Consider the following 16,115-nt stretch of genomic DNA (forward strand, 5'->3'; position numbering starts at 1 on the left):
GGCAAGACAGGCAGATTGTGGTAAGAGCTGTGCAGAAGAATGACATGGAAATAGAAAAACATATAGCACAGGGGTCTGGGTTAGTTTGGGGACTAGAAAGTTTTCCTGAAAATAGATGAATAAGAATAACTAAGTGAAAAGAGAGTAAGCAGTATGTGCAAAGGCCCTGAGTCAGGAGACAGAACGGTATATCGAAGGGACAAAAAAGACTATTGTGGATGGAGATCCAATAACCAGGCTGGGAGACACAGCAATGAGGCAGAAAGGCAGCCTGAGACCCAAGCACGCAGGGACTTTTATTCTTTCACTCACCTATTTGGTCAGGCAGCAAATAGGTACTGGGCACTTACTATGTGCAAGGCATTATTTTAGACATTGGGGGACAAAATGAACAAGATAGACACAGTCCCTATGCCAGGAACTTTGACCTTTGTCCTAAGAACAATGGGAAGGCATGGAAGGTTGTTTATTTTTTTTAAACATCTTTATTGGAGTATAACTGTTTTACAATGCTGTGTCAGTTTCTGCTTTATAACAAAGTGAATCAGCTATACGTATACATATATCCCCGTATCTCCTCCCTCTTGCGTCTCTCTCCCACCCTCCCTATCCCACTCCTCTAGGTGGTCACAAAGCACCGAGCTGATCTCCCTGTGCTATGTGGCTGCTTCCCACCACTAGATACCTGTTTTACATTTGGTAGTGTATATATGTTCATGCCACTCTCTCAGTTCGTCCCAGCTTACCCTTACCCTTCCTCGCGTCCTCAAGTCCATTCTCTAAGTCCGCGTCTTTATTCCTGTCCTGCCCGTAGTTTCTTCAGATCCATTTTTTTTGTTTTTTTGTTTTTTTGTTTAGATCCCATGTATATGTGTTAGCATACAGTATTTGTTTTTCTCTTTCTGACTGACTTCACTCTGTATGACAGACTCTAGGTCCATCCACTTCACTACAAATAACTCAATTTCGTTTCTTTTTATGGCTGAGTAATATTCCATTGTATATAGGTGCCACATCTTCTGTATCCATTCATCTGTCGATGGACACTTAGGTTGCTTCCATGTCCTGGCTATTGTAAATAGAGCTGCAATGAACATTGTGGTACAGGTCTCTTTTTGAATTATGGTTTTCTCAGGGTATATGCCCTGTAGTGGGATTGCTGGGTTGTATGGTAATTCTATTGTTAGTTTTTTAAAGAACCTCCATACTGTTCTCCATAGTGGCTGTATCAATTTGCATTCTCACCAGCAGTGCAAGAGGGTTCCCTTTTCAAGTGAGGAGCATCGTGATGAGTTTGTATTTAGGGTTTTTTTTTTTAAGGTTTTTTCCTAATGTGAACCGTTTTTAAAGTCTTTATTGAATCTGTTACAATATTGCTTCAGTTTTATGTTTTGGTTTTTTGGACGTGAGGCATGTAGGACCTTAGCTCCCGACCAGGGATCGAACCCACACCCCCTGCATTGGAAGGCAAAGTCTTAACCACTGGACTGCCAGGGAAGTCCCATGGGTTTGTGTTTTCAAAGATGGTTCTTCTTATAGAGTGGACAAGGCACTCTAGAAAGGAGACAAAACTCAGGAGGCTCCTGGAGTGGTCCTAGTGAGGAATGATGATGGCTTGGACTCCATTGGTAACAGTGGGAATTGACAAGAACGGATGGAAGTGAGAGGAAAGTGGGAGTTCAGGATGTTGTCAATGTGATCTGGAACACTGGGGACGGATCAGATTTGGTGGAGATCATGAGTTTGACTTTGGACATTTTTAAAACCATTGATTTGTGTTGTCTGTGACACAGAAAGGTTAGTAATGGTTTTACCCCTGGGGGTAGAGTCTACAGAACTGTGCTTTTAACTAGTGCCTCTCATGATCTGGCCCGCTGACTTATCTCCTGGGTAAACCCATGAAATCAGCTTCACTGTGCTCTTAAGGTACATTGTGAGTGCAGGAAACAGATTTGGGTAGCAATTAAGAGCAGATGCTGTGAAAGCAGACTACCTCAACGTGAATTCTGGCCCTTGTAACTGTGCGGCCTAGGGGAGTTGTTCCATCTGTAAAATAGAAAATGAACGACATCGACCTCAGAGGTGACTGTGAAGTGATCCACATAAAGTACTTAGCAGAGTGCCTTGTATGGTACATGCTAAACAAATCACAGTGGTCGAGTTATTAATTCCAAATGACTGGGCATTTTAAAACAAGCCAAAACCTGGTACTGATGAGATGACTACACATACCTCGAGGGGCAGTCCCAGATGTTACAGGGCTGGAACCCAGCCAGCGGCTTCTGGAGGTGCTCACAGAAGGCCTCACTCACTTCCTGCCCGTTGGCCATTACACACTGGGGTCTCTGAACTCGGGCTCCCAAGTGGCCGCAAGTGGCAGAACAATGTGTCCAGCTACCAAGCTCCCAGAAAGTCTCTGCAGAAAGAAAATGAATGTCATGACAGATGAGAAATGATGATGGGCTGGAGACAACCCGGCCAAAGACCACCGCCAGCTGTTTTCTGGTTACCTGCCTGTCTGGTGCTCTGAGTAGCAGACAGAGAATAAGCCATCATACAGTGCAAGGGAGTCCGTTAAATCTCCTTTTCCCTCAGCTAGCTTACTGTAATAACTGGTGGGAATGGCAGCCAGAATGGGGCCCTCGGACCACAGCCTGGGTGAGGGGCTACTGCAGACCAGCTGGATCTGCCAGAAAAAGCCCAGAGAGAAGGCGGAGGTATGCTGTGCAGTGCGCTGGCTCCTCACGACTCTCCAAGCAGAGCCAACAGGACAAGAGTGGAGGGTCTCTCAGGGGATGCCCTAAGGATGCCCCGTGGGTTCTATTTCTCCAAAGTGGATCAGGCCGAGAAATGAAAGATGTTTAGCAGGGAGCAGGGATTAAGCAGAAGTGTTAATGTTGCATTTCAATTCCATTCTTACTTTTCCATTAATTCTGAATCTAAATTTCAGATTATTCCTGAAACTGCATACATAATTTGTCCTGGAGACATCTGGAAAGGTGAAAATGGGAGTTTCCTTTAGAAACGTTGAAGCTGACCCCCTCCAATAATTATAACGGTTTTTACTTTAATCCCCCTTCCAAGCAGCCTTTTCCTTCACTTTTGACACTTGGTAAAAAGACGAGGTAGGACATGATGATGACACATTTGTGTATGATCACAGAAAGTGCCAGATTTTTTGTAATAATCACAAGTAATTGATAGCTACCAGCTATGTCCGCAGGCTCCCTCACAGAGGGACTGATTTCTCTAACTTAATTGTTTTCCCGGTTTTCCTTTTGATTTTGGAATATTTGTCCTAAGCTGCATATGGTATCATTTGCAAAGGAGAAGAGAATATATTTTTAGTTGCCCCCCCCCCAGGATTACAGTTTATTTAAAACAAATTTAAAAAACAGCTAACTTTATTGAGAATTTTCCAGGTGATAGGTACTGAGTTAAACACTTTAACATCAATTTTCATTTAATCCTTATGGCCATCTTGTGAATTAGATTAGTTTTACTTACAGAGGTGGACACTTCAAAAAGCTAAGTGACTTTCCCAAGATCCTTCAGCTGGATTGGGGCCCAGTGTGTCTGTCTCCAAATCTAACTCTTTCTACTCTGTCACATTTCACAAAGACACCCTGATGATTCAAGGCAGGACACACATGCATTTCTTTAAAAAAATATATGCATTTTTTTACTGAGGTATAATTCATATACAATAAAATGCTCAGATATCAGGCATGTGGTTTTATGAGTTTTCACAATTGTATGCATTTATGTAACCGTGATCCAAACCAAGGTATATAACATTTCATCACCCCTAAAATTTCCTCCTGCCTCTTTTTTAATCAATTTCCCTCTCCTCCAGGCAACCTACTTCTCCATTTCTGTTAATATACATCAGTACTATCTGTTCCTGGACTTCATATGATACGTACTCTTGTATGTTTGGCTTTTTTTGCTTAACATAATGTTTTTGAGATATACCCATATTGTCCTGTATATCAGTCATTCATTCTTTTATTTTTATTGCTGAATAACATTTCATTGTATGAATACACCCACAAAGTTACACCTTATTCTCGTAAGTATTTTTGATTTTCTTAACTCTACCTCTCTCCCTTGGCCTCCTAAAGAGTTTTGCAAGCTGGAAATACCTAGATTAGGTTCTTGTGACCAAGTACTGATATGTGTGGAAAAAAATATTTGTGAAAGAAGACAAATGAAAGAATTGATTGCACAGTTCTTAGCAAATCTTCCCTCTGTTAATATTTACCAAGTTAGCAATTGTTTTGCAACTGGAAAACCAATGTCTGCATTACCACAAATAATGGTGCAGATTTGGGATATGACCTCTGTGGGCTTCCTCAGGAGTGAATTTTTTTTAAAAAACGTTCAATATGGAAAGAAAATGTTGAACCCCCGAAGGTTGAGGGGGAAGGAAAAAGCTGGCTGGACGCCTAGGAATAATTTTACTTATTGCAAAGTGCAAAACATGGAGGGTCTTTTAACTAATTCCTTTTCTTAGCACATGCCTTACCACCAGCAAATCCCCCAAAAAAGCCCAAATCCCAGACCTGAAGGTAGGGGTTCTCTTGTTGGCCCATTACTGTTGGTTTCAGTGTGGATGCCTGGAGCATATGCTGTTTATGGTCCTTGGGAAATAGAAGTTTACTGCCTGACTGTCTTTGTTCTGAGAAAAAAAAAGGAACACTTGTTTACCAATTAGAAGTTATCTAATTCTTGTTCCATCTTGGGTGTTCTGAAAGACGACAACTCCTGGGAAATAATTCCTTTCCAATAGAATACTCTGTCCCAGGACACTCAGGCTCACACAGATCTGGGAGCTATGTGTGGGGCTGGGTGTGCGGAGAGCCACGGGGGCTTAGTTAGAGTTATTAACTACGCTAACATGTAGCATCTCTGCATGTTTTCAGGGTTTACAGCCTAACTAACAAGGTAGGAAAAAATACATTCACCAGAATTCCAAAAGGGACTGGAGGAAGCAGCTGGGGCTTATAGGGCTCTTCCCCTCCAGACAGCTTTGGGAACAGAAGGGGTGATGTTTTACAGGGGACCTCACATGGTGAGGAGTGCATGAGTGTAAGAGCAGAAGGATGGTGGAGGAATGCTGTGTATTGTGTGATGTAAGACATTCTTGATTCCTCAGTCATGTGACCAAAGTCACAAGCTGCTTGACTGGAGAGACTTCTGAGAGAAGAGGTGTGCAGGGCAGAACTGAGACACCCACACAGACTCATGAGTGGAGAGGGGGAGAGGCAAGGAATAAGGCTGGGACTTCACAGGGAGCTTGGGGAAGGCACTGGAGAATCAGACAGGTTAAGCTTCCCCATTTGTTGACAATCTTCCATATTAAGATCCTAGAGGACCACAGAGGCTCTTTGGGAAGGGCCACATGGAGGTACACCAGTGCCCTTCTGATCAGCACTGAGAGTCAAGGAGGGCAGTATGGAGAACACTGAAAGAGATGACTATATATTTGGGCTCTAGTAAAAACTTTCCTTTTTCTTTTTTTTAAATAAGTTTATTCATTTCTTTATTCATTTATTTTTGGCTGTGTTGGGTCTTCGTGCACGGGCTTTCTCTAGTTGTGGTGAGTGGGGGCTCCTCTTCGTTGTGGTGCATGGGCTTCTCATGGCAATGGCCTCTCTTTTTGCAGAGCACAGGCTCTAGGCACGCGGGCTTCAGTAGTTGTGGCATGTGGGCTTAGTAGTTGTGGCTCACGGGCTTAGTTGCTCTGCGGCATGCAGGATCTTACCGGACCAGAGATCGAACCCATGTCCCCTGCATTGGCAGGCGGATTCGTAACCACTGCGCCACCAGGGAAGTCCTCTAGTACAAACTTTCAATGAGTAGCAGGTTTCCTCAATTTATACAACGGGATAAAAGATTACTGCCTGGGCTTCCCTGGTGGCGCAGTGGTTGAGAGTCCGCCTGCCGATGCAGGGGACACGGGTTCGCGCCCCGGTCCGGGAAGATCCCACATGCTGCGGAGCGGCTGGGCCCGTGAGCCATGGCTGCTGAGCCTGCGCGTCTGGAGCCTGTGCTCCGCAGCGGAAGAGGCCACAGCGGTGAGAGGCCCGCGTACCGCAAAAAAAAAAAAAAAAAGATTACTGCCTCCAACACTGTGCTATTGTAAATATCTAAAGAGTTCAGGAACATCAAAGTGCTTTGTGCATGACACCTATTCCAACTCCCCATCTATTTATGTCTCTGGGCTCCTCTAACTGCCAACAAGAAAAGCCATGGAGAAAGCTCTTTCCATCATCCTCTTAGTTTGGCTGTGGATTCTATAATCTCATACCAGTTCTGCCAGTGACTCAGTTTTATTCATTTATGAAACACTTATTTAATACTTACACCTGTGTTAGGTGCTGGAGAGACAAAGGACAATAATAAATGATCCCTAACCTCAGTCTAACTGACTTCTGTGATTAACTCTCAATCACTTCCAAACTCTGGGGGGGGAAGAGAAGTATTATTTATTGAGTCCTCAAACCCCTGCAAGTTAAAGCTCATTCTGGTGACAAGACTTCGTGAGCTCCAGATCTTATCCCTGACAGACAGCAGCAGAAGAAGCCAGCTTATCACCCTGTGTGGGGGGCTCACTGCAATGACCTTCCCCAAATTACAGTACTGACCCCACTACAAGATGTCTTAAGACTCAATTGATTAGTATGTGTTGGCCACCTACTGTGTGCCTCATACTCTATTATATTGTTAGGACTGCAAAAGAAATACTAGACATGGTCTGTACCATTAAGGGACCCACAATTTAGCTGAGGAGACATAAATGAAAGAGGAAACAACTGGAGACCAATGTGTGTTAGGACTTAGGGACCAAGGGGTGAGACCACAGAAAGGAGAGGTCCAAAAAAATCAGAGAAGGATTCACACGGGAAATGGGAATTCAGTTGGCCCTACAGGATGGGAGGTATTGGGGCAACATGATAAAGGCAGTGAGCAGTATGAGTGCAATGAGCACTTTTCCTGGGTAAGCAATATGAATGGCAGCCACACTTCCAGGGAAGCAACATGGGGTGTGTGTGTGGAGGGGGGTTTGGAACACAGGGCAGGAAACCACGTTGCCTAGAACAGAGTTTAGTGCTAGCTTACAGTGGAGGTCAGGGAAAAGAAGCAGATGTAAAGGCAGAATATGAAGGATCTTGATTCTGGGCAGAAAGTTTATATCCCAACGTAGGTTCTTAGGCAGAGAAGGAGCAGCAAGAAAGTCACAACCTTCTAAGAGAAGAACTGGTAAGACAGAGTATTAGATTTAGTGCTCGTTTGTAAGTGGGCAGTGGCAGCAATAGTTAAAACCATTTAATGTCCACTTGTTTACTCCCTGACCCCAGAATCAACAAAACCAGGTCCTACTTTGTACATATTATAGGAAGCACTTGAAGGACAACAAGAATTTGACGCTTACCCAGCAAGTGGAGGATGGATGTTGCCATCGCCTTTCCAAGAGCATTGGTGGCTGTACAGACATAGGTTCCTTCACTTTCAAGGGAAACATTCTGCAACAACAGGGATCCATTGAAAAGCAAGGAATTATTGTCACTCAGAGATCCTCCTTTCTTCAACCAAGTTACATTAGGTTGAGGGACACCTTTGGAAGAAAAACAAATATGACAAAGGCAAACTCCTTTAAGAATAGGGCCACAGGACCATATGCAAATACCATTTAGCATTTTGACCACAAGTCAGGAAATGGGTTTAATCACATATAATAGGAAAAACGGCTCTTTCTATTTCTATAGCTCCTCTATGGCAGATGGGGGATGCTGCTGAAGCAAAGGGCTTTGGTCTGCTGAGCACCAGGTTGGTTTATGTATATAAGTCAAGGAATAGGAGCCAAAGAGGGTGGGCTTGCTCTGTATTGGGAAGGGAGCGAAATTTGAAGTTGAATGGGGGTAACGGGAGAGTGGTTGGAAAAGAGGAGCTGATCAAGCCGGATGAATGTGGAGGCAGAGACACAGAGAAATTCCTAGCAGTGGGTTGTCACAAAGAAGCCTTTTGGAAACAAAAATATCGAATATGGATGTTTAAGTGGTTCGCTGTGCAAAAGGCAATGCAACGTTCCTCCCTTCAGGTGGAATACAAAATCTTTAGGGAAGTAGATTTTGTTCATCCATGCTTTTGTGGAAGAGGATAATTTCAGGGAACAAAAAGAAGTATTGCATTTTAAGTTTGGGTCAATGTAGAGGTGAGCAGACTGTAAGCAACACCTCTGGACACAGAGAGGAGCGTGAGGAATTGAAAGAATTTCTTCCCCCACATCTTGAGAAATCTTAGCCATTTGCTGGGCTGTGGGATGTGAAACTAAGAGGAATCTCATTTCGTTCTTAAGAGCTGGGGCAGCCTCCAGTGATCCAGCAGGGTTACTGGTTTTGAGGATGTCCTTTCTTCCTGTAATGCTCTGGCTAGAGAGGCTATGGCAGACATGGCAAGGCTTTCTGACAAGAAAGAGATATCATCGCTCTAATCATGACATCTGCAATGCACCTTACAAGAGGCAAAACACATGCTCCATGAACACTGAGACACTTTCTCACGGTTATTCCCAACTCCTGGGAAGCAGTCATTGTTAGCTCTGTCTTACAGCTGAGGAAGCTGGTCAATTCAAAACTAGCTTAGAACCTAAATACACAGAGAAGTGCTAATCACAAGTGCATATATATAGTTTTGTAGTTTCGTCTACAAATATAAACACATGTAGTTTCTTCTAGTTTCTTCTACAAATATAAACACATGTAGTTTCTTCTACAAATATAAACACATATAAACTTTTCTAAGGTCAACAGCTAGTAAACACTGGATCTGAGATTCACACCCACGCAGTTTACTCCAGAACTTACCTTTTAACCACAATGTAGGTAGGTCTTATATATTTCTTGATAGATTGATTCCTAGGCATCTTATACTTTTTATGGCCATAGTAAGCAGGCTCTTTTAAAATATATTTTATAGTTGTTTATTCCTGACAATTAGGAAAGCAATGAACACTCGCGTCTTTATCTTGTATCTAATCATCTTACTAAAGTTTATTATTTTGAATAGTTTTCAAATGATTTTGTTTTTTAAATGTAAACAGTCACATCACTTATATGTAATGACAATTTTATCTTTTTTTCCTATATTTATACCTATAATTTCTATTAACTATTGCATTGTATTAGCTAATGTCTCTAGAACAATGCTGAATCATGTTACAGCAAGCAAATTTGCCTTGTTTCCAGCTTTAAAGGGAACATTACTAATGTTTCATCCTCAAGCACGTTGTTTGCTTTTGTTTTCTGTTAGCTGTTGTCAAATCAAATTTCCTTCTGTTTCTAACTCACATGGAAATTTCTAAACCTTTGAGCTAATATTTAGTTTATTTTAATTGGAGTTTTTAAAAATTAAAGTATTTAAAGTTATTAATTTTCCTTTGAGTACAGCTTTGACTGTATATATTTTGAGATGAAATAAACCATTACCATTATTTCACTCATTCAAAAATGTTTACAAAGTGCTTATTATATGTGAGACTTTATGCTGGTGCTAAGGATATGTGAACTAAGTTTCCTTAAGAAACTTGATTTTAGAAGCCTTAATTTTGTGGTCTTCTAGGATCTTAAGATGGAAGATTGTCAATAAATGGGGTAGGCTTAACCTGTCTGATTCTCGAGTGCCTTCTCCAAGCTCCCTGAGAAGTCCCAGCCTTAATTTTTAAATTTTAATTCCCTCCTTTGGAGGGAAACAGATGATTGCAATAAAAGGACACGAGGGCTTATGATAAACGTAAACACTGGATGCCACTGGCACGTAAAAGCTGTATTTAATGCAGACTGGAGAGAGGGGAAAGATTCTCACATGAAGGAACATCTAAGCTAATACTTTAGGACAAGTAGAAACATGTCAGGTGAAGGGGGTGGATGTGGTGGTGAGACTGTTTTAGCTAGAGGGAACAGCGTGCAAAAAGGCACAGACACGAAGGAAAATATAGTGCATTTGGGGAATCATAAATTGCTTTTTTATGACTGGAGTTTAAAGTACATGGAGTAGGAGTGAGGAGAGATGACTACAGAGGTCAGCAAGTACCCATAAAATGAAAATTTATTATCCACAGTAAGGAGTTTGGTGGCATTTATCCTAAAGGAAATAGGAAATAGTTTCATTCTTTTAAGCAGTGGTTAAAACTATCAGATTGCTGCTTCTGAAACATCGTTCTGGATGTGATGTAAAACGGGGACGAGGGAGGCAAGGGTCAGTAGGACCACTTAGGTGGTTACAGAAGCAATTGAGGTGAGATGCAAAGAGTGCTGAAACAATGGTGGGAGTGAGGGATCTGGAGAGAATAGATTCACTTAGTAAATATTAAAGAAGAAAAATCAGTAGGATTTGGTGACTGACGTTCTATGCGGGAGTGAAGGAGAAAAAGGATTTAAGGATGACGTGCAGATAGAGGGTGGTACCATTCACTGAAACAGGGAAAATAAGAGGAGGAGCAGACCTGCGTGATAAATTCTTATAAGCATGTTGCAGCCTGAGAGCCAGGCGTCGAACTTTACACATACTCCTAGGAGCCTGCGGGAACGCTGCGGGGACGAGGACCAGTGGGCGCCATTGTCGTGCTCTCCCTCTGCTGTGCTCCAGAGCTTCCGGATCTCCCAGAAGAGAGCTTTTACACAAGTCTGCCCTGATTTTTGTGGCTGCCACCTGCGGATGCCTCTGGAGGACAGGGGAGCCTGTGTTCCTGGTCCCTTGAGACCGTAATAATTGGTGTCACCCAGAAAAGAGCTCATACTCCTATCTGGCACCTTGATTTTTGTGATTGCTGTCAGGGGACACCTCTGTATCACATGGCTCTGGTGGCCAATGGGGCTTATACTTGCGGGTCCCACAGGATTGTGGCCAATGGAGAAAGAGTACTTAAACAGGTACCACCCCCCAGGGCACAGCAAGAGGCCACAGATCCAGGTCCTCCTCCTTTCTGTGAAGGAGGCCTATGAGCTAAGCATCATGACTGCGCCCGAGGGGCAGGCTTCTGATTAAACATGCATCTTGGGGCTGACTGTGATCCCTCGCAGAGACCTCTGAGGGTGGGAGCTGTCTTCATGCTCACTCTCTGCCACGCTCCGGGGTGCCAGTGTTTCCTGCAGGCAAGCTATACGTGCATCCAGTGCCCTGGTTTTTACCTCTGGTATCCTGTTTTTATTTTTATTTTATATTGGAGTATTGCTGATTCACGATGTTGTGATAGCTTCGGGTGTACAGCAAAGTGATTCAGTTATACATACACGTGCATCTATTCTTTTTCAAATTCTTCTCCCATTTAGGTTATTAAAGAATACTGAGCAGAGTCCCCTGTGCTATACAGTAGGTCCTTGTGTGTTGTCCATTTTAAATACAGCAGTGTGCACATGTCAATCCCAAACTCCCCATCTATCCCTCCCCCCAACCACGCTTTTCCCAGGCTAACCATAAGTTCATTCTCTAAGTCTGTGACTCTGTTTCTGTTTTGTAAGTAAGTTCATTTGTATCTGGTACCCTGGTTTTTGTGGCTGCCACCCAAGGGATGCTCCTTGATCTGGTGGCTCTGTTGGCCAGGGTTGGAAGGGGTGGGTGTAGGGTTAGCGGTGGGATGGAGGGGTGGGAGGGTAGGGAGGAGGCGGGGGGTGGCGGCTTGCATTCCTGGGTCCCACAGGACTGTGGCAATCAGAGAGGCAGTGCTTGGCAGGCTATCACCGCCAGGGCACCGCACAGACAACGGACTGAAACACACCCCCAGTCTTTCTGCGAAGGAGGTCTCTTTGCTTGTCCTGGAGCTTTGGCCTGAGGGGCTGGCTTCAGGTCTGGCTCACATTTAGTGGCCTATAGAGCTGCTTTCAAGGAATGTAGGCTGTAGAATGTAGTGCCCCTTGGCACTCCCCCTCCGCCTCGCGCCAGCTCACCACTATCACCCAGAAAAGGAACTTACACACTCATTTGGGGCCCTGATTTCGGCAGCTGCCACCCAGGGGACCCCTCCAAATCTTCCGACGCTGGTGGGCATCAGGGGTTACACTTACAGTCCCACAGGACTGTATATATCTACATACTTAAAGGAAAAACTGATCCTCAGGGTCTAGCTTGCAGTCAGCCTGAATCTAGGTTCTGAGAGCCTCCCGTTTGAGACACTGACAGGTCTTAGCACATCCTCAACTATGAGGAGTTATTAAATACATACAGTAAGTCCCCTACATACAAACCTTCAAGCTGCGAACTTTCAAAGATGCAAACGTGCGTTCGCGTGTCCAATCACGTAAGTTAGTTCACGTGTCTAGAGTACATTGTCACGTCGCATGCATCTTCTACAAGTGGTTGTGCTTTTGTGTACTTTACTGTACAGTACTGTATAGAGGACAGTAGTACAGCATCTTTATTTCAAGCCCAGGATGTCTGGAAGCAAGTGTAAAAGCAGCAGTGATATACCTGGTACTTTTCAAGGTAATGTACTGTAAGATTAAAAATGTTTTCTTTATTTTTTGCGTTTGTTTTTTATGTATTATTTGTGTGAAAAGTATGATAAACCTATTACAGTACAGTACTGTATAGCCGATTGTCTTAGTTGGGTACCCAGGCTAACTCTGTTGGACTTGCCAACGAATTAAACTTACGAACGCGCTCTTGGAACGGAACTCGTTCATATGCAGGGGACTTACTGTAGTAGGCTGCTTGGACAAGCACAAAGGTTAGAGAGACAAACAGGAGCTGAGGCAGAGCTGAATGACAAGGTTCATCTCCTGCATGAGGCTACGACTTCAAAACTGGAAAAGGTTGTTGCTTCATCTCTATAGAAGCCAACACAGAGACACAGAGGGGTTGAATGGATGAAAAACCAAGACCCATCCACATGCTGCCTACAAGAGACTCCCTTTAGATGTAAGGATACACACAGACTGAAAGTGAAGGGATGCAAAAAGATATCCCATGCAACTAGAAGTTAATTTCACGAGGAAACCTGGAAAATCACACAGATGTGGAGATTGAAAAACATGCCACTGAACAACCAATGGATCATCTTGCTTTTCTAGATTTTCTTGGGGACACAGCACATACACTACCTAAGACTGACCTTGGTGATGCAGTGGATGCTCTCGTGTGCTTCTTGAGTGCTAGTTCAATGCCATTTTTACTGCCTAACCTCAGCATTCTGACTCAGAGCTCTAATGAGCAGAAATTCCTCCTGGCCCATCTAGATAGATCCCAACCAGCAACTCTGCTCCCAGTGCTGACTATACTTGGTATCTCTTTTACACACTTTATTTTTATTTCAAAGGGTAACATTAGGAAGAGCAAATCAGGTCTCCCTCTTTTTTGCCTGAAGACCACAGAAGTAAATCTGTGGTTTCCTGAAAGCCTCAGACCATACTGCTCAAAAATGTCAAGGGTAAAGATGAGAGACTAGGTTAAATTTCTCTTGGGATTCCTTTCAGCTGAAGGATATGTGAGAGAAATTCATCCGTTCATCCATCCACCCACCTGTCACTTTATATATTCAACTCACTTTTATTATGTACCTCCTATGACCAGCACTCTTCTTGAGCATTATGACTGCATTAATCTCTCACCTCTCCAGTAGATCACGAGGATAGCGCCTGGCAAAGGGTAGACAAATGAATATTTGCTGAATGCATAAATGAGTGAACTAGGGAATGGATCTACTAGAAGAAAATTATATCCCAAAGATACGTCAGCATGACTTCCTGGTTATTCACGCCAGTGTTCTCTTCCAAATGGCAAAGATACAATGCTGACTCTATTATTAAAAATCTTCATAAATTCAGACACTGTTATTTTGGAATCTGTGGTAATTTAGAAAAGGGCGGTATTAGCTGGGAGGAAAATAACCTCCGTAAATATTTTGAGGCGAAAAATGTAAAACATTTCAGAAATCCTTTTAAACACTTAACTAGCCTCCATATATGTGAATTTAAATTATTTATTAATTAAAGGGATTCCTTTAAGACCTCTGCTAAGTCATTCTCTCTTGAGTAACTGAACATTTTTTAAAGCAACACTAAGTTTGAAAATATTTTACAATTTAAGGATATTCAGATTTATCTCCTGCAACTAGTCCCAATTAAGGGGAGTTTTCTCAAATTATAAAACCTCTTGCAGTGAGAGACCCTGAAGCACTTCACATGTATTGGCTTATTCTTTACGCCTCTATCATAAGAAGCATGCAAGCAACAGTGCTGTCAATTCTAAACTGAAAAGAGGTGTACTAAAGCCCTTCAGCGAGGTAAAACAAGCCACGCGGGGTCCTCGGGGAAGAGCACTCCAGGCAGAGAGAACAGCTCACGCTTCAGCCCTGAAGCAGGGTTCTTACCATGGAGTCCCTGAACCTCATGTAGGTCCATAGACGGAATTCAGGGGTTTGTGACCTTTCCACTTACTCCAGCTGAGATTTAGCATTTCCATCAACTATGAACATAAGCAATAAACCAAGGTAGCAGTACCTTGGATGCTGAAGCCAATGGAAATCACAGATATTTTCATATCACATTATAATTCTTACAGATATCTCACAATATCTTTTATACCATCACTACTTCAAAACTATGGTATTTATTGGATGAATGTTAGCTTTTCAATTGAATGCATTAGTAAAGAAACATATTATTAGATCGTATACTTGCTTTATTAATATTGTGATATCTGTATTTTGATTATAATTGGTTTTCTTTATAATATAGAGTCTGCATCTGAAAGCACTATTCTGAGAAGCAGTCCCCTAGGCTTCATCAGACTAGACTTCAGGGCATGCTTCTCTTACTTTGGAAAAAGATAAAAGAACACTGTGGCTGCAGGGATGTGAGCAAGGTCAGAGAAATGGCAGGTCGGGTGGGGGCTCAGATCATAGAGAGCCTTATAGGTCATTGTAAGGCTCTGGTTTTTATTCTAAAGGCTTTGAAGAGTTGTGTGTTCTGACTCTTGATTTTAAAGGACTACTTGGACTGCTACGTTGAGAGTAGATTGTAGGGGGCAAGGGCAGAGAGGGAGACCAGCGAGGAGGCTGTGATTACAATCCAGCCTAGAGATGATGGTGGGTTGGAGCAGCTTGGTAGCAACTGAAGTGGTGAGAAATGTTCAGATTCTGGATATATTTTGAAGGATTTCTCTGGGGAATGGGGGATTGATGGATAGAGGGCTATGTCAAAGAGAAATGCAGGTCAAAAATGATGTCAAGATTTTAGGCTCACGCAACTGAAATAAAGGCACTGCCATTTTCTGAGACTCAGAGAAAAACTCCATGAAGAAGCAATTTTGGGAGCAAAACTCAGGCATTCAGTTTTGGATAAGTTAGGTTTGAAACATCTGATATTCACTGAGGGATGCTGAACAGGCACTTGGATCTGTTCACCTAGGCTTAGAGGAAAGGTCTGGGCTGGAAATACAAATCTAGGAGTTGTCAGCATACAGATGACATTTGAATCCTTGAGCATGAATGAGATCGATGAGGGAGTGAGTACAGCTAGAGAGCAGAAAACGTCTGAGGACTAGTCCTGAGGTACCTTAACTTAGAGATCAGAGATGTGAGGCAAAGCCAGCGGAGGAGGCTGAAAAGGAACAGGTGATATGGTGGGTGTAGAACTGGGAGCGTGGTTTCCCAGAAGCTGATGAGAAAGTATTTCACGAAGGAGGGAGGGAATAGCCACTGTCAAATGCAGTCACTGTCAAAGGGCCAAGTAAAAGGTCTGAGGATTGACCACTGAATTGGCAATGTACAGACTTACATGGTGGGCCTGTTGGTAACCTTGACAACAGCTCTGAAGGTTGAATGGTGTGGATAAACTTGGCTGGAGTGAGCTCACGAGAGGATGAAGGAAGATGAAATTGGAGACTGTACAAACTACTCTTGAGGCATTTTGCTATGATGGAAATCGAGGAATGAGGCAGTAGCTGGAGGGGGGAGTGGAGTCAAGGTCAGGCTATCTAAAGGTGGCTTCACTCACCTGGAATTTGCAAAATCTTCCTAACCATTCTCACTGCTCCCACACTGGCCTTCCTTTCACTCTTTGATTCCCTAGTCTATTTTCAACATGGTAGCCAGAGTGTTTTTCCTAAAACATAAG

At 43.1% G+C, this 16,115-nt stretch overlaps 1 protein-coding gene across 1 annotated transcript in view; it reads right to left on the reverse strand.

Moving 5' to 3' along the window:
- The window catches only part of ADAMTSL3 (ADAMTS like 3), a 526,198-nt gene that overhangs the window by 17,641 nt on the left and 492,442 nt on the right, over positions 1 to 16,115 (reverse strand). Inside the window, 4 exon segments of the mRNA XM_079912635.1 lie at positions 2,233 to 2,416; positions 4,566 to 4,613; positions 4,616 to 4,681; positions 7,439 to 7,621. Coding sequence (XP_079768761.1) covers positions 2,233 to 2,416; positions 4,566 to 4,613; positions 4,616 to 4,681; positions 7,439 to 7,621 — 481 coding nt within the window.

The sequence above is a fragment of the Stenella coeruleoalba genome, assembly GCF_951394435.1.
Source record: "Stenella coeruleoalba genome assembly, chromosome: 2".
Classification (NCBI taxonomy): Eukaryota; Metazoa; Chordata; class Mammalia; order Artiodactyla; family Delphinidae; genus Stenella; species Stenella coeruleoalba.